The sequence below is a fragment of the Babylonia areolata genome, chromosome 29 (assembly GCF_041734735.1).
Source record: "Babylonia areolata isolate BAREFJ2019XMU chromosome 29, ASM4173473v1, whole genome shotgun sequence".
Lineage (NCBI taxonomy): Eukaryota > Metazoa > Mollusca > Gastropoda > Neogastropoda > Buccinidae > Babylonia > Babylonia areolata.
The window spans coordinates 14,316,575-14,333,986 of NC_134904.1; the positions used below are offsets into that span (position 1 = coordinate 14,316,575).

The 17,412-nt window shown below is 42.9% G+C and overlaps 1 protein-coding gene across 1 annotated transcript in view; it reads right to left on the reverse strand.

Moving 5' to 3' along the window:
• Positions 1-3,049, reverse strand: part of LOC143302250 (peroxisomal membrane protein 2-like) — a 14,609-nt gene extending 11,560 nt beyond the window's left edge. The window contains exons 1-2 of the mRNA XM_076616836.1: positions 2,828-3,049; positions 557-664 (exon numbers count right to left, since the gene is read on the reverse strand). Of these exons, the coding sequence (XP_076472951.1) occupies positions 557-664; positions 2,828-2,934 (215 nt within the window). The 5' untranslated portion in view covers positions 2,935-3,049. The remainder of the gene's footprint in view (positions 1-556; positions 665-2,827) is intronic.
• Positions 3,050-17,412: the final 14,363 nt, after the last annotated feature.

The following is a 17,412-nucleotide window of genomic DNA, read 5'->3' on the forward strand; positions in this document are numbered from 1 at the left end:
GTTCTAAGCGCTGCAGCCTTGGGGGTAAAAGTTGGCCTTGGTGACCATCTCCAAAACTGACTGTCCTAGAGGCCTCTTGGCAAAGAGAGTGGGGATGTAACTTGGACAGGACACTCCTCTACAATCAAATTCCAGCTCAGATAGTTGGGAGAGCAGTTGCCTTCTCCATCTGCTGTTCTGACAGTCATTGTAAAACATGTCAGATTATCATACATACATACATACGTACTGAGGGCAAAAGGGATCAGGAGATAAGATCAAGTGATTGTATGAAGCAGTGGTGCGGTGTGGGATGGGGGGGTGGGGGGGGGGGGGGGGGGGAAATTAGGTGTGTGAAGGAGTGAATTTTAATCCAAAAATCACAATTGGAAAGATATGAAACAGAAGGATGAAACACACACACACACACACACATACTATGAATAAATGATTCTGTAAAAGAAGAGATCTGCAAAATGTAAGATTAATGATTGTTAGTTTTGTTCTTTTCGAGGACAACTAAGTGATCTGTTCAATAACAATACTGCTAAAGACAGGTGCTGTAACAATGGCTCACCCAAATGATGCATATGCAAAGATGTTCCGCCAGTTGATTCGACCCTTTGATGCTGGATCAGCCACAATAAGTTGTGATATCGTGGCACTCAAGCCCGACACACATGCACTGAAATAATTATAATGATAATACGTTTATCAATACAGCGCCTAATAAAATGGTTTCACTCAAAATGCAAACATGATGAATTATGACAACAACAAAAAAAAAAAAAAAAAAAAAAAATCACTTACCACACTCATTAAATCAAAGTTGCAACCAGAACTAATCATTGTTGATCCTCACATTTCAAATGCTGGCAAACAATACAAAAATGTGTAATTATTCAGCAACCACATAAAAAAAACAACAACAAACAAATAAACAAAAAATCCCAACAAATTTTATAATTCAACAAGCACATCCAAGGGCATTTTAAACACTATACTTTTGGAGAAAAAGAAAGAAAGAAAAGAAAAAGAACATCAACAACATGCAAGCCAACACAGAATACACATTTATATATATTATCTTGTATGTGAGATCTTGGAGTCTTTAATCAGGGATGCTATCGTATCACACATGACAACAAACAATCTGTATGCAGACTGTCAACATGGTTTTAGACAGAGAAGATTGTGTACAACACAGCTCCTAGAAGTAAATGAAGATCTCACAAAAATGACAGATATGGTTAAACCTGTAGGCATATTTTATTTAGACTTCAGAAAAGCATTTGACTCTGTACCATACCAAAGACTTTTATTAAAATTAGCTTCATATGGTATTACTGGAAGCATACTGAACTGGACAAAAAACTTCTTGTCAGAAAGAACACAGGTAGTTAGAATTGGAGAAAAAATGTCAACAAAAGAAAATGTTGTTAGTGGTATACCACAAAGTAGCATACTTGACCCAGTGCTTTTTACAATATACATAAATGACCTTCCTGAAAGTATAGAAAGCAAATGCAAAATATTTGCAGATGATACTAAACTTTACGGCAATGCACAAAATAATACTACAATACAAAAGGACTTATATAAGTTACAGGACTGGACTGACAGATGGAATCTACATTTCAACGTATCAAAGTGTAAAGTAATGCACATGGGAAGACAAAATCCAGAAAACAAATACCATATGATAATAGAACATTTACCTATTTAGATAAAGATATATTGCTTAAACTGTATAAAGCATTGGTTAGATAAAAAGTGGAATATGGTAATATTGTGTGACACCCATACCTCAAGAGACAATCTATAGCTACAGAAAGGGTACAAAGAAGAGCAACTAAATTATTGAAAGAATGCAAATCTATGAGCTATCAACAGAGACTTATATACTTAAATCTGCATTCATTAATGGGTAGAAGGTTAAGAAGGGATTTAATAGTAACATTCAAAATGTTAAATTGCTATAATGAAGTCAAAGTGAATAATATCTTTAGAATGTCAGATTATTAGAGTACAAGTCATTCAATGATGAAAATTTGTAAAGAACACTGTAATACTAACCTAAGGAAAAATTCATTAGCTCAGAATAGAATTGCACAAATATGGAATGCACTACCCATTGAAACTAAACTTCCACAAAATACTTATGTGTTAAAAAATCTCCTTGACATGAACATCAATTTAAAAGAAAAAATTATTCACTTTGACGAGTGAATTACAGTATGTGTAAAAGAAAACATATATGTATCCCACTAATAAAAGAAGATCGATATTGATGGGGGCATAATAAAGGCCGTGAGGCCTAGGCAGTCAAATGCCAGTCCCTACACTACTACTACATGTATCCCCCAAATAAAAGGAGACCGATATTGAAGGGGACATAAAAATAAAAAAATTTCTTAAGGCCGTGAGGCCTAGGCAGTCAAATGCCAGTCCCTACTGCTACTACACACACACACACACACACACACACACACATATATATATATATATATATATATATATATATATATATATATATATATATATATAGGGTGGCTATCCTGTTTGTGGCATATTTGAAATTTCTGGTTATTTCAGACAGATTGGTTGACAGCTGATCGACCTTTGATCAAGTCATAAACACCATAACCATTCAAAACTGAAAAGTGGGTGTGTCTTGATTGAATGCAAACTGCTAAATGAGGCTTCTTGCATACCGCTCTGTTCGTTTAACAATCATTATTATCTCTGTCTGGTTATTAACACCAAGAGCCAACAAAGCTTCTGAGACATGCTCGCTTTCTTTTTCCCAGTCTGAAGTCTCAATCGTTAACTCTTATCGTCTGCTAACCTCGTGACAGACTTGGTCAGCACAGGTCGCTGTTGAAGAAGACGAACATACTCTTTCAGCGCTCTTTCAAGTATATTTCCTTTTTTCGCGTCCTTGCTAGCACTCATGTTGGTGTCTTTTAAATTCCCAAACGGTTACAGCGGGCAAAAATTGCTGCTCAAATCAACACACAACACCCGATCTGTGAACAAAAAATATCGTCCGCTTTAAATGGTCACCATCTTGAATCTCGCGCTGTCTCGTCGGAAGGCCTGCAGTCTTGGATTCAGTAATGTCGGGTTTGGCTTGGAGAACTCATAGACTGCATGAGTGTGATCCTTAGATTTTGTGATAGTGATACATGTGAAATGGGAATTCCAGGAAACATGACTCAAGTGTGACTAAAACCATTGCAATGGGAGAACAGAAGCGGAAGAAAGCCATTCTGTTACTTATTGTTTTTACCACTCCAATTTGCGCTCAAGGTAAGAAGATAGCGAAGATTCATGATAATCATGATAATGATGCATCATTCATAGCACATCTGTCTGACACTTGACAAGAACTTAATTTGTAAAGCCGAGAACCAGTACCATTGCGAGCAAAAAGCTGTTAGGCTCTTGGAAATTATAGCAGAAAAGGCCAGGTCAGTGCCAGAAGTACATTACAGTTTGACTTACAAGACACAGTGACAGTGTGAAAGACCTGCTGAGAACCAAACCCAGAGGACAAGATTCTGCAGTAAAGTGGACGACTATCTGAATGGGCTGGGAAAGAAAGTTAGAACTGTGTGGGCTCACTCTTCCCCAACCCATTCTTCTTTACCCAAGGTTCTTGTCTGTAAATTGCAAGTGAACATATTCTTAGTTGAGAAGTCCCTAAAGTCAGTAACTTGAAGGGCACTGATGTTTTTTCTTCTGCTAATTAGCTGTTGTTAGTATTATTATAATACATTTACAAAGTGCCAGAGAAAGATAACACAACAAATAGATCAGATATATTAGCTTTTTTTTTCTTTTTTTTTTTTACACTCTTCTTCCTTGTTCACAAATTACAGGGCTCTTCTTCCTTCTTTACAAATCACAGGGCTGCTCCTGCCCCAAATTCTTTTGCTGCATAACAGGGTCAGCATTTGGGCTGCAGCCTCCTGGATCTGAACTGAAAATTACAAATAATGCATTTAGTATTAAAACAAAACATTTCTGTAGTGCTGTGCTCTGTCATAGAGTAGAGCTGTGCACTGACTTTTTTCTTTCTTCTTCATTTCTGACCATTGATGATTGTTCTGACCATTGGCATAATTGTTACATGGCACATGCTGGGATTGTTAATGTTTCCATCACCCACCAGATGCAGATATGGTTTATATGATTTTTGCCACACTTCATTGTGGAAGGCACTACTGATCAGTCAATCTGTGAAACTTGCAAGCTTCTCTCTCTCTGTCTCTCTCTCTCTCTCTTCTTTTTTCATAGTTAAAAAAGGACCTCTATTGCCATTGACCATATCTCTTCTTGTCTGTTTTCAAACAAATGCAGTAGTCATTCTTGTCAACTACAATTCCACTGGATTTGAAGCCAAGGACAGGTACATGATTATTTTTGTCGGTTTCTTTCTTTTTTTTTCTTTTTTTTTCAATGATGTTTGATTTTCCAACGTAAGGGAACCACAAGGTCAGTAGGTGTATGCACACTGTCAGTATCACTGCCAGCACCTCTTGTGATCAGTACTACAAGTACAGTAGAACTTAAGCTAGGTACTAGTAGTCATTGGTACATGTTCTCATTAGAGTTCTGTGAATATCTGGCTCATAAACTTTTTTCTGGACATGTTTAATTTTAATTATGATATTCTATTAGTATTACAAAGTGACAAACAGTTGACGATGTAGTCACTATGTTAATACATTATTATAGAAAAAAATTCCAAACGTTGGTCAGAATACAAAAAAAATTAAAGATAGCTGCGGCTGGTATATAATATCTTTAAAGAAGAAATTTTGTTTTAAAAAAATAACAGAATCTTTATCAGTTATGATTCATAAATTTTGCTACAAATGTCCTGAACCTTTAGAAAATGCAGCCTTAGATATTATTTCCACAATTCCCGATGTTTGATTTGATATACAGAAGTTATCTTATTTTCAGAGTATCCTGTCATGAATAATAGTGAGGTGGGAGTACAAACAGTGATGGTATGGCTGTTCACATACAGTATAGTAGTGATGACATGGTTGTGAACTGTGATCTATGTCTGATCAGGTGAGGAAGGCTCTGGGAAAAAGTTTTGCACAGACAGTGATGGGAAAGAAATTCCCCATGGCACGGCGTTCATCCCCAACTATGATGAGCCCTGCCAGAACTGTATCTGCTATGACGGCTACACCACGCGGTGCAAAATGGCGGCATGCTCCCCGCCCCCTGACTGCCCAGACAGGAAGGCCGTTCCTCGACAATGCTGTCAGTTTGAGTGTGGCGTCAACAACTCCCACCCTCCCTCCATCCTGCATAACACCACGCTTAATGACATCGCCACTGCCGGTGGGTTGTCAACAGGGACAGTTTGTTTTTACTGATTTCAGTTTAAGAATTACGTTGTCATCCGCAGAGATGAGGTTTTCGTACTCGTAGGGTATTATAGATATATATATTATATATATATATGTTGAGTAGAGGAATACTTGACAGCCCCCCACCCTTTTGGCCCCTCTCCCCCTGCTCCCAGTTAAAAACTGATTTTAAACTCCTTGTACTGCAGGTACAAGATCATTGGTATCAGTCTACCACACTAACTTCCCTGTGGTCTACATTCAAGTGTTTTTGTACCAAAGCACCATTCCAGTTGGGGTTTTTTTATTTCTTCTTCTGTAGAATTTGCTTTTTTGGTGAAACCAGAGAGAGATCTGAAAACGGAACAATGGCAAGAGTGGAAGGTGCTTGAGGCATAGCAGCTGTCATCATGTAAACACATTTTTATCAACATTTGAAATGTTCAGAATTGTATCACATCATTCAGCCTGTTTCAAACCATCTCAAAATGTGGACAATATTGTTCAGAAGAAGAAAAAAGTGTTTATATGATGCACCCCAGTTATTACTGGAACTGATTCTTGTTGTGCTGGCCCAGAGGATTTGCAATACACATGCAACTGGTTGTTGGGTAGATCTAGGTAAATCAGTTTATCATTATGACATCCTCATGACAGAGCTAAGCTAACGTCCAGATTGCAGGATAATCCTTCCATCCCTAGGTTAAGACTATAACTAGTATAAGAAATTCATGATAGTGTGAGTGTGACCGCTAGAAATTACTTTAAAATGGCATTACATGGGGAAAAAAGTCAAACTGTGATCATGTGAGAGCTTTGCAAGGAAACGTCTCTTTTTACCTGGAGCTTGTCACAAATCGTGAGATTTCAAATTGTGCGCAATAATGAGTTAACACTTATTAGCATTAGATTAGTAGACAGTGGTATCTGAATAATTCCCTCATGGTTCAGTTATATGATACAAAACAGTTTTGAAAAGATTCTGCCTACAGTGCAGTCTTTGGAAATAATGTCTTTGAAGTTATATCTTATATTGGCAATTTTCTAGAAGAGAAGTAATAGATATTTTATAAAGCAAATAAAATAAAATAAAGAAATAATTTAAAAAACAGAATGGTCTTAGTATCTCTTACTATAATGGTATACATTAGTGGTCAGTATATAGTTGTGTCTTTGTTCAGACCTGCTTAGGGTTATACTTACAGTAATGGTACACACTGGTGAGCACATCACATAGTATCTGTGTGCTGGCTGAGTCAGTGTCATGGGCAGCATTGGCTGGAGCCAGTTGAGGTTGTGTGCCTTTATTGTTGAATGATAATGATAATTATTATAATGACAATAACCATAACAAAAATGATAGTAATAATAATGATGTTAGTTTTTTTTATTGTTACTGTTATTTTCAAGTGTTAATGGATGCTTATGTAGCATTCTATGACCAGAACATTGTTCTGGGTACTTTACAAAACATAGATAACACATTACACTTACACATGTACTAAACAAACTGAACACACACCTAAACACAGTGCATACCTAAATCTATTAAGATTTCATACATACACATATACAGGAATCATGCATATATATATATTATATAGATCTGCCTTCCTATCCACTCATGTGTGTGCACACATTTGCATATAATATATATATGCAAATGTGTGTGTATATGTGTATACACACATATAGTCAAGCATACCACATGTACAGGAGTATGATTTATGAACTGAAACTAGTGAAAGGACATGCTTCAACAAAACATTGCTTGAGAGAAGAGTTCAGTTTTTAAACCAGATTTAAAAAGAGGCGAGGGAATCATTCAAGAGTGTTGGAGGTTGTCCTGTTCCACACCTTTAGAGCTTGAAAAGAATAGAAAAGGGTCCCAGATTGGAATCTGGGTAATGGCACCTGGTGGATAAAGGATAGAGATTTTTTCCAACCTATGTGCAGTGCCTGAACCCCCTTTGTGTGTGCACGCAGGTCAAACAGGCACATTAATCCATGCCAGCGTTCGGTGGGTAATGGACATACCCAGATTGCACACCCCCAGAAATGGAGTATGGCTGCCTAAATGGCAGGGTAAATGAACAAAACGGTCATACACATAAAATGTTACCTGTGAGTGTAAGTGAAACCCGATCAAATGATACAGGAAATGAATGACAAGCACCCAAATGGCAGCAGTCATTTGGCTTTATCCAGGTAGGCAGCCTGTTGTGCAAATGATTATGATACCATGTTTGTGAAGCACTTAGAGCTTGGTCTCTGACTGAGGATAGGCGCTATATAAAGTATCCATATCGTACCGTACCTGTGATTGGTTCCAGAGGAGGACAACATCACCAACCTGTCACTGCGTCTGGTGGCCAGCACTGTCACCTCCTTCCTCGTCCTCGCCCTGCTCCTCTTCATGGTCCACCGGCTGCGGCAGCGACGCCTGATGCTGGCCATGCGCCGTGAGTGGGCCTCCTGTCTGTGTGTCTGGTGTTTAGTGTGCCGATCGGAATCACTGTGCGTCTGGCGTTAAGTGTGCTGATCAAAATCACTGTTTCTGGCGTTACGTGTGCCAGTTGGAATCCCTGTGTGTCAGGTGTTCAGTGTGCTGATCGGAATCACTGTCTGGTGTTTAGTGTGCCGATCGGAATCACTGTGTGTCTGGTGTTTAGTGTGCTGATCAGAAGCACTGTGTGTCTGGTGTTCAGTGTGCTGATTGGAATCAGTCTGATGTTTAGTGTGCCGATCGGAATCACTGTGTGTCTGGTGTTTAGTGTGCCGATCGGAAGCACTGTGTGTCTGGTGTTCAGTGTGCTGATCGGAATCACTGTGTGTCTGGTGTTCAGTGTGCCAACTGGAATCACTGTGTGTCTGGTGTTCAGTGTGCCGATCGGAATCACTGTGTGTCTGGTGTTCAGTGTGCCGATCGGAATCACTGTGTGTCTGGTGTTCAGTGTGCCAACCGGAATCACTGTGTCTTGTGTTTAATGTGCCGATCGGAGTCACTGTATCTGTTCTTTAGTGTGCTGATCGGAATATCTGTGTGTCTGGTGTCTAGTGTGCCAGTTGGAATTACTGTGTGTCTGGTGTTTTTTATATAGTGTGAGCTATGTCAATGTTGGATTTTATGTAATGTAAGATACGATAACTTTGTCTTGCGAAGAGGGAAATTGCATACATGTGTATCTGTGTGTGTGTGTGTGTCAGGCTTTGAGGCCCAGGCCCGGCAGCATCGGGGGGATGACGAGGAAGGTGACCACTACATCCCTGCTGCCTTCCTGCACATTGAGTGCCCACCCTATGAAGACCCCCCACCCCCTTACTCCCCACCTAAACCACCCCACATCCTGCCCGCCGACTCCCCTCCCCCCTATGAGGAGCTGGAGAACGACACAACCTCTGACCTTGACGCCAACGCCAACGTGTCCAACAACAACAACAACAACGACCGGTCCTGTCAGCAGCACGGCCACCTGCCGGCTGTGGGCAGCGTAGGAGGGCGGGGCCAGCAGCCCTCGTCCAATCAGGAGGCAGCCGAGGCCCAGAACACTGTCGGTGAGGGCAGCTCCCTGGACTCGAGCAGTCAGGGTGGCAAGTCCTCCACAGCCTCCTCCCAGGGAAGGGAAGAGGAGGCGGAAAGGAGGCTGACGTCCCGTCGCCAGTCCCACCCCTACGACAGGAACGGTGCGGCCTTTCCTCAGGACTGTCCTCTCTTCACCAACAGGGGCGTGCGCTGCAGTGCCGGGGAACAGTCGGGGGGCACCATCATGGAGCCAGGTGGTGCTGAATTGGCCACAGACCCCGCTGCCAGGCACAGACACAGCGAGTGCCAGGGAGTTGGGAGAGGAGGTGGTGGTGGTGGTGGCGTGGGAGGAAAGCGGGGAGGCGGGGGCCGGGGGACGCGCAAGACGGGCCGCAGTTGCAGCTTCTCCCTGAGCCGTGGGGCCGAGGAGGACGAGACCCTGACAGGCATCGCCCTGGGCCCCATGTCCCAGAGCTACCACGCAGCCACCGCTGCCGCCACCATCGACAGTGGGGTGCAGACCAACGGCAGCTACACGGCATCACTGTCGCGTCACAAAGGGCGCAGCGGTGGTGGTGGTGGTGTGGGGGGAGGTGTCGGGGACAGGAGACGGACAGGGGAAGAAGGTGGAGGGGACGGGGCGGATAGGGGCGAGGGGGAGCAGCGCATGGTGACCAAGCCGATGGCCAAGTGCGACGCGGCCGTGCAGCACAGCCACCGCCTACTGCAGGAGGAGCTGAGGCGCCACCTGCCTCGCGCCGCTGAAGAGGGGTCGCCTCCTCTGCCCCTCCCTTCATCGGCTGCCAGCGCTCCGCTTGCAGGGAGTCGGGTTTTTTCCCCGGAGTCGTCCATCGCCAGCGCTGCTCCAAGCTCGGGCCCAGGCCCGGCGGATAGTGTCACACACAACAGGGGTGGAGGGGGAGTAGGAGGGGGGGTAGGAGGCCACAGAGACCGTCGGTCAGCTCCACCTGGAGCTAATGATGGCACGCTCAGGGGAGAGGACTGTGGGCGAGCCCACAGAGAGCCTGTGTCCACCTCGAGCCACAGACGGGTGGGTGGAGGGGAGGGGAGAGAAGCAGGGGCCATATCCACTGCCCCTGTCGGTGTCCGCAGTGAGGTCCATCCGCCCACCGATGCCGCGGAACCGGGCGCCACTAGGGAGGAGGGGAAGTCTTGGAGCAAGCCTGCGCTGCCACGCTCCCAGTCGGTCACCTCCACCTTCTCTGTGTGCTCCGAGACCGGGGAGGTGCACGTGAAGAAGGCCGCTGGGCTGACGGCTGCGGACACCTCAGTGCTGCACAACGACTGCCAGTATCCCCCGGACCATGGAGCCCCCACCACCACCACCAGGTATCCCCCTCCCCACACCCCTCCTCCTCCTCCTCCTCCTCCTCCACACCTCTCCCCCCACCACCACCCACCAGGTGTGGTGGACCACCACCCGACCTCCCTGCCCAACTATGTCTTCCCCTCCCACACCTCCTCTTCTTCTCTCCCACCTCCTCCTCCTCCTCCTCTTGCCTCCACCGTCTCCGCTCTGCCATGCGGGGGCCGTTGCCCCAGTGAGCAGGTGTCCAAGGTCAAGATGAGCGTCACCACCCCCTCCTCCCAGTCCCGCCGTCCAGTTCCCAGCCCTCCCAGCCAGGAGCTGAGGCCAGCATCTGTTCCCTCTGTGCACCGCTCCCAGTCGGCCAAACCCAAGCACAAGAAGATCCACTTCGTGCCCCTGGAGAAGAGCAAGACGTTCCGGTCCAAGAAGGAGAAAAGCAAGGGCAGCAAGAAGGGAGAAGCCGCTGCCGACCCCGGCCATCATCGTCATGACAACCGAACCAACAACACCTGCGGCGCTCCCCAGGTTGGTGCGAGTCCGCCGGAGGAGTCGGGTCAAGGGGCCAGAGGTCACCAACCCAGACTGGGGGTGGAGGTGGTACGGGTGGGGAGGGTGCCGGCCAGCAGTGTTCCCTCCGTCAAACAGTACGGCTTTCTGGACCTGTGTCCTCCCCCTGCTGCCGCTGTTGCTGCCGGCTTTGTGCAGCAACCCGAGGCCTACACAGACGGCGCCAGGAAGATGGGGGGAGGGAGGGAGTGGCACGGTGATGGAGGTGGTGACGGTGGTGCTCCCCCCCTCACCTCCTCCCCCGCCCAGCATCACACCTTGCCCCACAAGAGCCACACCGTACACAGTTCGGCCCCCTCCCACCACCCCTCGGCGCACCGCGCTCATGTGACTCACGGGGAGAAACCGTCTGCCCGTCCCAAGAGCAAAGCCCCCCGCCCCCTGTCCAACGGGCTGGTGGTGGAGGCGGGTCGCGACCCCTGCGACCAGTCCCGCCGACGTGCCAAAACCCTGCATCTGAAGAAGAGCCGCCAGTCCTACCCAGCCCTCGAGGGCGCCCTCGAGAGGGGAGAGAGGAAAGCCACATGTGTGGACCTGGGCTTTGTGGAGCCTGGCCCCGAGTGTGGGGGACCTGGGGGGGTGGTGTGTGTGGTGAGGGGGGGTGACATGGCCCCCTTCACCCTGCCCCCCAAACGCCGCTCCACTGCCCTTGTGGACAGGACCTGTGACAAAGTGCCGGCAGGACCCGACCCCTCAGAGCTGTTGGAGGGCCGCCTGAGCTATGTATAGCGCTTGGGGGGAGGGGGTGGGAGGGGATGGGCGGGGGGGGGGGAGGCTTCTCCACTTCAGCATTTTGTGGTGTCACTGAGAGCCGGGTTCGTCGTCACGTTATCAGAAGTTTGGCTGTTCTCACTGGTCACAGTTTCATGATGTTTTTAATATCAAGCAAGTTTCACAACTTTTAAAGACCCTCTCAGGTGTGCTGTGCGCTCGGTGGAAGAACTGAGTAGGTGGTGATGTTCGGTCCCCGCTAAGTCTCGTGTTCAACTGCTGTGTTGGATAGTTGAGAGAAACAGCATTGGCTTGTCACACAGGTGTGTGTGTGTGCGTGTGTGTGTGTGTGTGTGTGTGTGTGTGTGTGTGCTTACCTACCTGCATCAAGGGCTGAGCGCATATGTATGTAAACTGAATGTGTGTGACCTACCTCTGTTGTGTAGGTCAGGTGAGTGGAGGATCTGTGGAGGGATGTATGTGGACAGGCGTGCTGCCCGACCAAGGGTAGAGTGGCTGTTGGTCCACTCTTCAGTGTGGTACCGGAGGACGACCATACCCAGATCAGCTGGCCAGGATCACATCTTGCACACTTTTTTTTCCAAAAAGATATTTTCTTCTCTCTCTTTTTTTATTTATGTATTTGTTTTGGTTTTGTTTGTTTTTGTTTTTTTGTTTTTTTCAAAGACAGACTGTTTGGAGACTTGGTACTGCTGTTGGGATGTTACACAAGTTCAGGTCTGCTTACAATGTGCCATGTGTTCCAGAGTATGAAGAACACCTAGAAGGTTGTTCATGTGACTTGACTTCACTTGACTTGAGAACCAGTGGCTAGGGGAAAGTGCATATTTTATTATTACATACAACTATTGATACTGCATGCACAGACCATAAAAGTCTGGGGTAAAATACATCATATATATATATATGTACAACTATTTTTCTGCATGCAAAGACAGTAAAACCCTGAGGTAAAGTACATGCATACAGCTTATTTTTTAGTATGAATACTGCATGCACAGACATTAAAACTTTGGGGTAAAGTACATGTATACACAAATACAGCTATGAATACTGCACCAGTGCATGCACAGACCATAAACCTCTTTTGTAAAGTACAGCACGTACACAGCAATTAAAACTGCATGCACAGACCATAATACTCTTGACTGAGGTACAGTACATGCCTACATCCATCAATACTGCATGCACAGACCATAAAAGATTAAAACTCTTGGCTAAAACATATATACATGTATATAACTCCATATACATAATTATAACTATTAATACTGCATGCACAGACCATAAACTCAAATCAGCTTGCACACGCGTGATGCACATGGTGATGCTGATACTACATTAACAGTGTATCACACACCCTTGTATGTTATTTTGTATTTTTTTCTTATTCTCGAGTCATTCTCAACATCAGTCATTGTTGTCATATTTCTTTTTGCAAGCCTTGAAACAAAGTAAAGCTCTTTTATTATGCAAAAAAATGGAGTGCAGGCAAAAATTCGATCAATGGGATGTTGTCATAGAAAGTAACATATTTTATTTTTAATCTCATGTATCTCTGATTGGCATAACGTCACAAGGTGTATATCATATGTATGAAAATATGCAGGGACATTATGGCACATGTATTGCACTTGACACATCCCCCTCTTCACTACTGGATATAAAAATGTTACCAGAATTGTAGAATACAAGACATGCTCAGACAGACAAAAACAACAACAACAAAAAAACAAAAAACAAAAAACCAGCAATAAGTGTAAATATGAAAGATATGGAATCCAGAATGAAACAACAGTTTATAATGTGCTGCTTATGAAACTGTGAAGATGATGTCTCAGATAATGAAATATGGTTCCTTTCTCTTGTTCTCGAGTTGTGCTCATGCTCTTCCAGCTTGGTCCTTTTTTTCTACTTCCTCTATGATTGGTCATGCAATCTGTCAATGTGACCCAGTTTGTCTGTGCTAACACAGTTGTGTTAGGTTGGTCAATAGGGTCCATATCTTCAGTGCTGGCATTAATTAAATTGGTAATCTGTTCACATTAAAGTGAAATCGTTTTTTCATGCTTGACAGGGTAGATCTATATATAAATATATATTTAGAGACTGTGCAGGCCTGTCAGTTATCTGTTCACAGTAAGATGGAATAATCTTTTCGCATAAAGATGAAATAGTTTTTTCATGCTTGACAGAAGTCAGAACAGATACATCTTCAGAGACTATGTAGGCCTACTGGTAATCTGTTCACATAAAGGTGAAATAGTTTGGCTTTTTTTTTTTTCATGCTTGACAGGATAGATATATGTATATATCTTCAGAGACAATGTTGGCCTATTGGTAATCTGTTCACATTTAGGTGAAATAAATCGTTTTTTCATGCCTGACAGGATACATTATCTTTAGAGACTACGCAGGCCTGTTTTTCTTAACAGGCAGGCTCAACATTTACATTCTTTCTGGTTCTTGTTTCTGCTTCATTTTAAAGAACACAGGGAATGGACTTGTTGATAAATGACAAAACAGTAAGTGAAAAAAGAGTTGGGCAATAATCAGTAGCTTTGATTTCAGTCAAGGAAGCAAGCATTTGCATTGTCAGCGATCAGGTACTGTCGGTTACATAGAATGAGAGCAGGATGAACTGTGAACCAGACAAGCTGGTTCTTGTTTTGATTCCAATTTCCGAGGTCATCTGGACTTTCTTGACTTTACTCCTTTGGAATCCTTTCGGAGAGCCTAGGGGCCCCAGAAGAATCATCTGCTGTTTATTTATTGATTTTATTATTTTGTATTTGTGACAAGTTGTTGTTTTACTTCATTGTTTCCACATTTATTGTTGATTTATTGATTTAATTTTTTTAATGTTTTTTTGTGTTTGTTTTCTTTTTTCTTTTTCTTTTTTCTTTTTTTTATAGCAAATTGCTGTTTTACTTCACTTCATTGTTTTCTCATTGCCTCTGGCCAGAAAAGGGGAAGATGACAGGATGGCAAGGAAAAAGAAATATTTGGCCTTCATTGTTGGTGAAGGAAGCCAGTTCCGAAGGGGCAACCCAGTCAGCTTTAACTGACAGTAACACTTGACTGTTCTCTGTCACTTGTGTCAGCAGCAAATGTTTCACCAGTATTTTTTTTTTTTTTTTTTTTTAAGTATGTGAATGGATAAACAATTATAAGGATGCTAGGCTGGACAGTTTGGAGAAAAACTGTGTGTGTGTGTGTGTGTGCAAACTGGAACTTTTACTGTTTGTACCTGCATAAAGCACTGTTACAGATACAAAAATTGACATTGCGATGTGTATGTTTTAAATCAGTTGCGGTTGTTGGTTGCCAGTGCTGTTTGTTGGGGTTTTGATGGGGGGGGTTTGTTGTGTTTTTTTCAGTATACTCATGAACATTTTTCATTACACTGTCATGTATGGATGTGTTCCTGGCATTTGATTTGTCTTTGTTGTGCATCAGTCAGTGTCCTGTATTGCTGTGGTTTTCAAAACTGAGGTGTGACATTGTGCAGAGGGAATTGCTTTTGATGTGTGTGACGGTTGGTGATATATATAGTTAGTGCCAGGTTGTGGTTGGTTGTGCTTCTAGGCTGCAGCTTGTATATAATTTATGACACCAGTATACTTTCACGACACTTTATTTAGACTCTGAACACTTTTTTATGAAATGCAGTGTGTTTAAACTTTTTTACAAGCTAGCTACAGGATGGCACTACACAGTGATGATGGTTTTTTGCTTGTGTGTAATTTTAATATGGCATTTTATTGTTAAAAGCATTTACTTTTTTTTGTTTGTCTTTTTGTTTTTGTTCACTGAACTCTTAGTGGGTGTTGATGGTTGAGATTTTTTTTTTTTAATACTAAAAGCTTACCTCTCACCTTTTCCCTGCCCATCCCCCAAACAGTTCAGACAGTGCTTTGCTTTTGTGTTGCTTTGTTTTGGGATACAGTATGTATTAAATGTGCATTAATTCTAATGACATAAATTCTTGGTGGTTTGCTTCTTTTTCTTTTTTTTTTTAATTTAATTTTATTTTATTTTATTTATTTATTTATTTTTTTTAGAGACTGTGTCTCCCCTGCCCATCCCCCAAACAGTTCAGACAGTGCTTTGCTTTTGTGTTGCTTTGTTTTGGGATACAGCATGTATTAAATGTGCATTAATTCTAATGACATAAATTCATGGTGGTTTGCTTTTTTTTTTTTTTTTTTTTTTTAAGAGACTGTGTCTCACTGGTTAACTTTACAGCCACTGTAAAATTAAAAGTGTAATGGGCAGTGAATGAAAACCAACCTTTGACTGGAAATTATACAAATAATGAGGCAGGAGACGATATGATTAACAAACAGTAAAGAGTGGTAACTCTCTCCATTACACAAGGTACACAACTTCAAGTCAGTGATGCTTACGCTACCGATTCAGCTAGCACACAGTATAAGGTTGGTATAAGAGCAGGCCTGGCGCTTCCTTTTTTGAGGAAGTGTCTGGGTTTGTTCCAGTGTACCTTTTATTTACCTGTGTGCTAGCTGAATCGGTAGCGTAAGCATCACTGACTTGAAGTTGTGTACCTTGTGTAATGGAGAGAGTTACCACTCTTTACTGTTTGTCATCCTTTAACTCTTTCACCGCCACAGGCGACTTTTGTCGACATGGAGGGGTCATGTTGATAAGACCGTTTTTCACATTGTAACAAAGCTTGACAGCTGTAGCCAGTTTTCCCACCAGTAGAACAGTGACTAAGCTTTGCCCCCTGACCAGGTTTGAAGTGAAGAAGGCTGTTGTGGTTTTTGACTCACTTGCTTAAACAAAGTGAGTCTATGTTTTAACCCGGTGTTCGGTTGTCTGTGTGTGTGTGTGTGTGTGTCTGTGGTAAACTTTAACATTGACATTTTCTCAGCAAATACTTTGTCAGTTGACACCAAATTTGGCATAAAAATAGGAAAAATTCAGTTCTTTCCAGTCATCTTGTTTAAAACAATATTGCACCTCTGGAATAGGCACCAAAAAAATTTTTTTTAAAGCCTAATTATATGCAAACTGCATTTACTGTTATATTTATATTTTTTGTATTCTCTAAACTTGGCACTTTGACCTCTTATTCTGACACAACAACAAGAGGAGTCATTATTATCATTTTTTGTTCAAACAGGAACTTCTTTTGCTAAGCATGGAATTTTTATTTATTTTGCAAACGTTTTGGTGCAGATAGTAAAAAAGGGAAATTACTCTGTAATTAATGCTAGGGGACTTAATTTATCACAAGTGAGTCTTGAAGGCCTTGCCTCTCTTGTTTTATATGAACCAAACCATGTGACTGAGAGCATCGTTTCCAAACTATTTGGTGCTGGGGAGTGTATTTCACAAAGAAACCTGGCGGTGAATGAGTTAATAAAAACTTCTGTTGGGTTAGAACACGGTAGAAGTCATCTTGGTTCTAATTCAAAACAGTAAAAAGAACAGCTTTTTTTTTTTTTTTTGTCTTCTTTTTCTTTTTCACTGATGTTAGATATTTTTTAGAAAGAAAAATTTTATTTAATTAGATTTACTTTTGAAATTCTTGTTTTAGGAAGAGGTCCGGTTTAAGTGATTAGGTCTGTCCTTATAAGTTATGTGAACTGATCAAATGATGCCATAGACATGGGGTGTGGGGGAGAAGGGTAGTTAACTAATGAGACAGTAACACTAAAGCTGATCAGTTGTGAATGCAAGTGCCTCGTTGGTGACATAACATCAATATATTGTTTCCTGTGGGCTAATGGACTGAGACTGTGACAGAGGAACCCGGGCGTGGCTGTTTATGGGGGGGCTTGGAATTGGCGTTGGAGTGACGCTACTGAACCAGTGCAGATGATGGAGCAGTAAGGGAAATGATAAAGTAAACAGATGAACCAAAAAAAAACCAAACA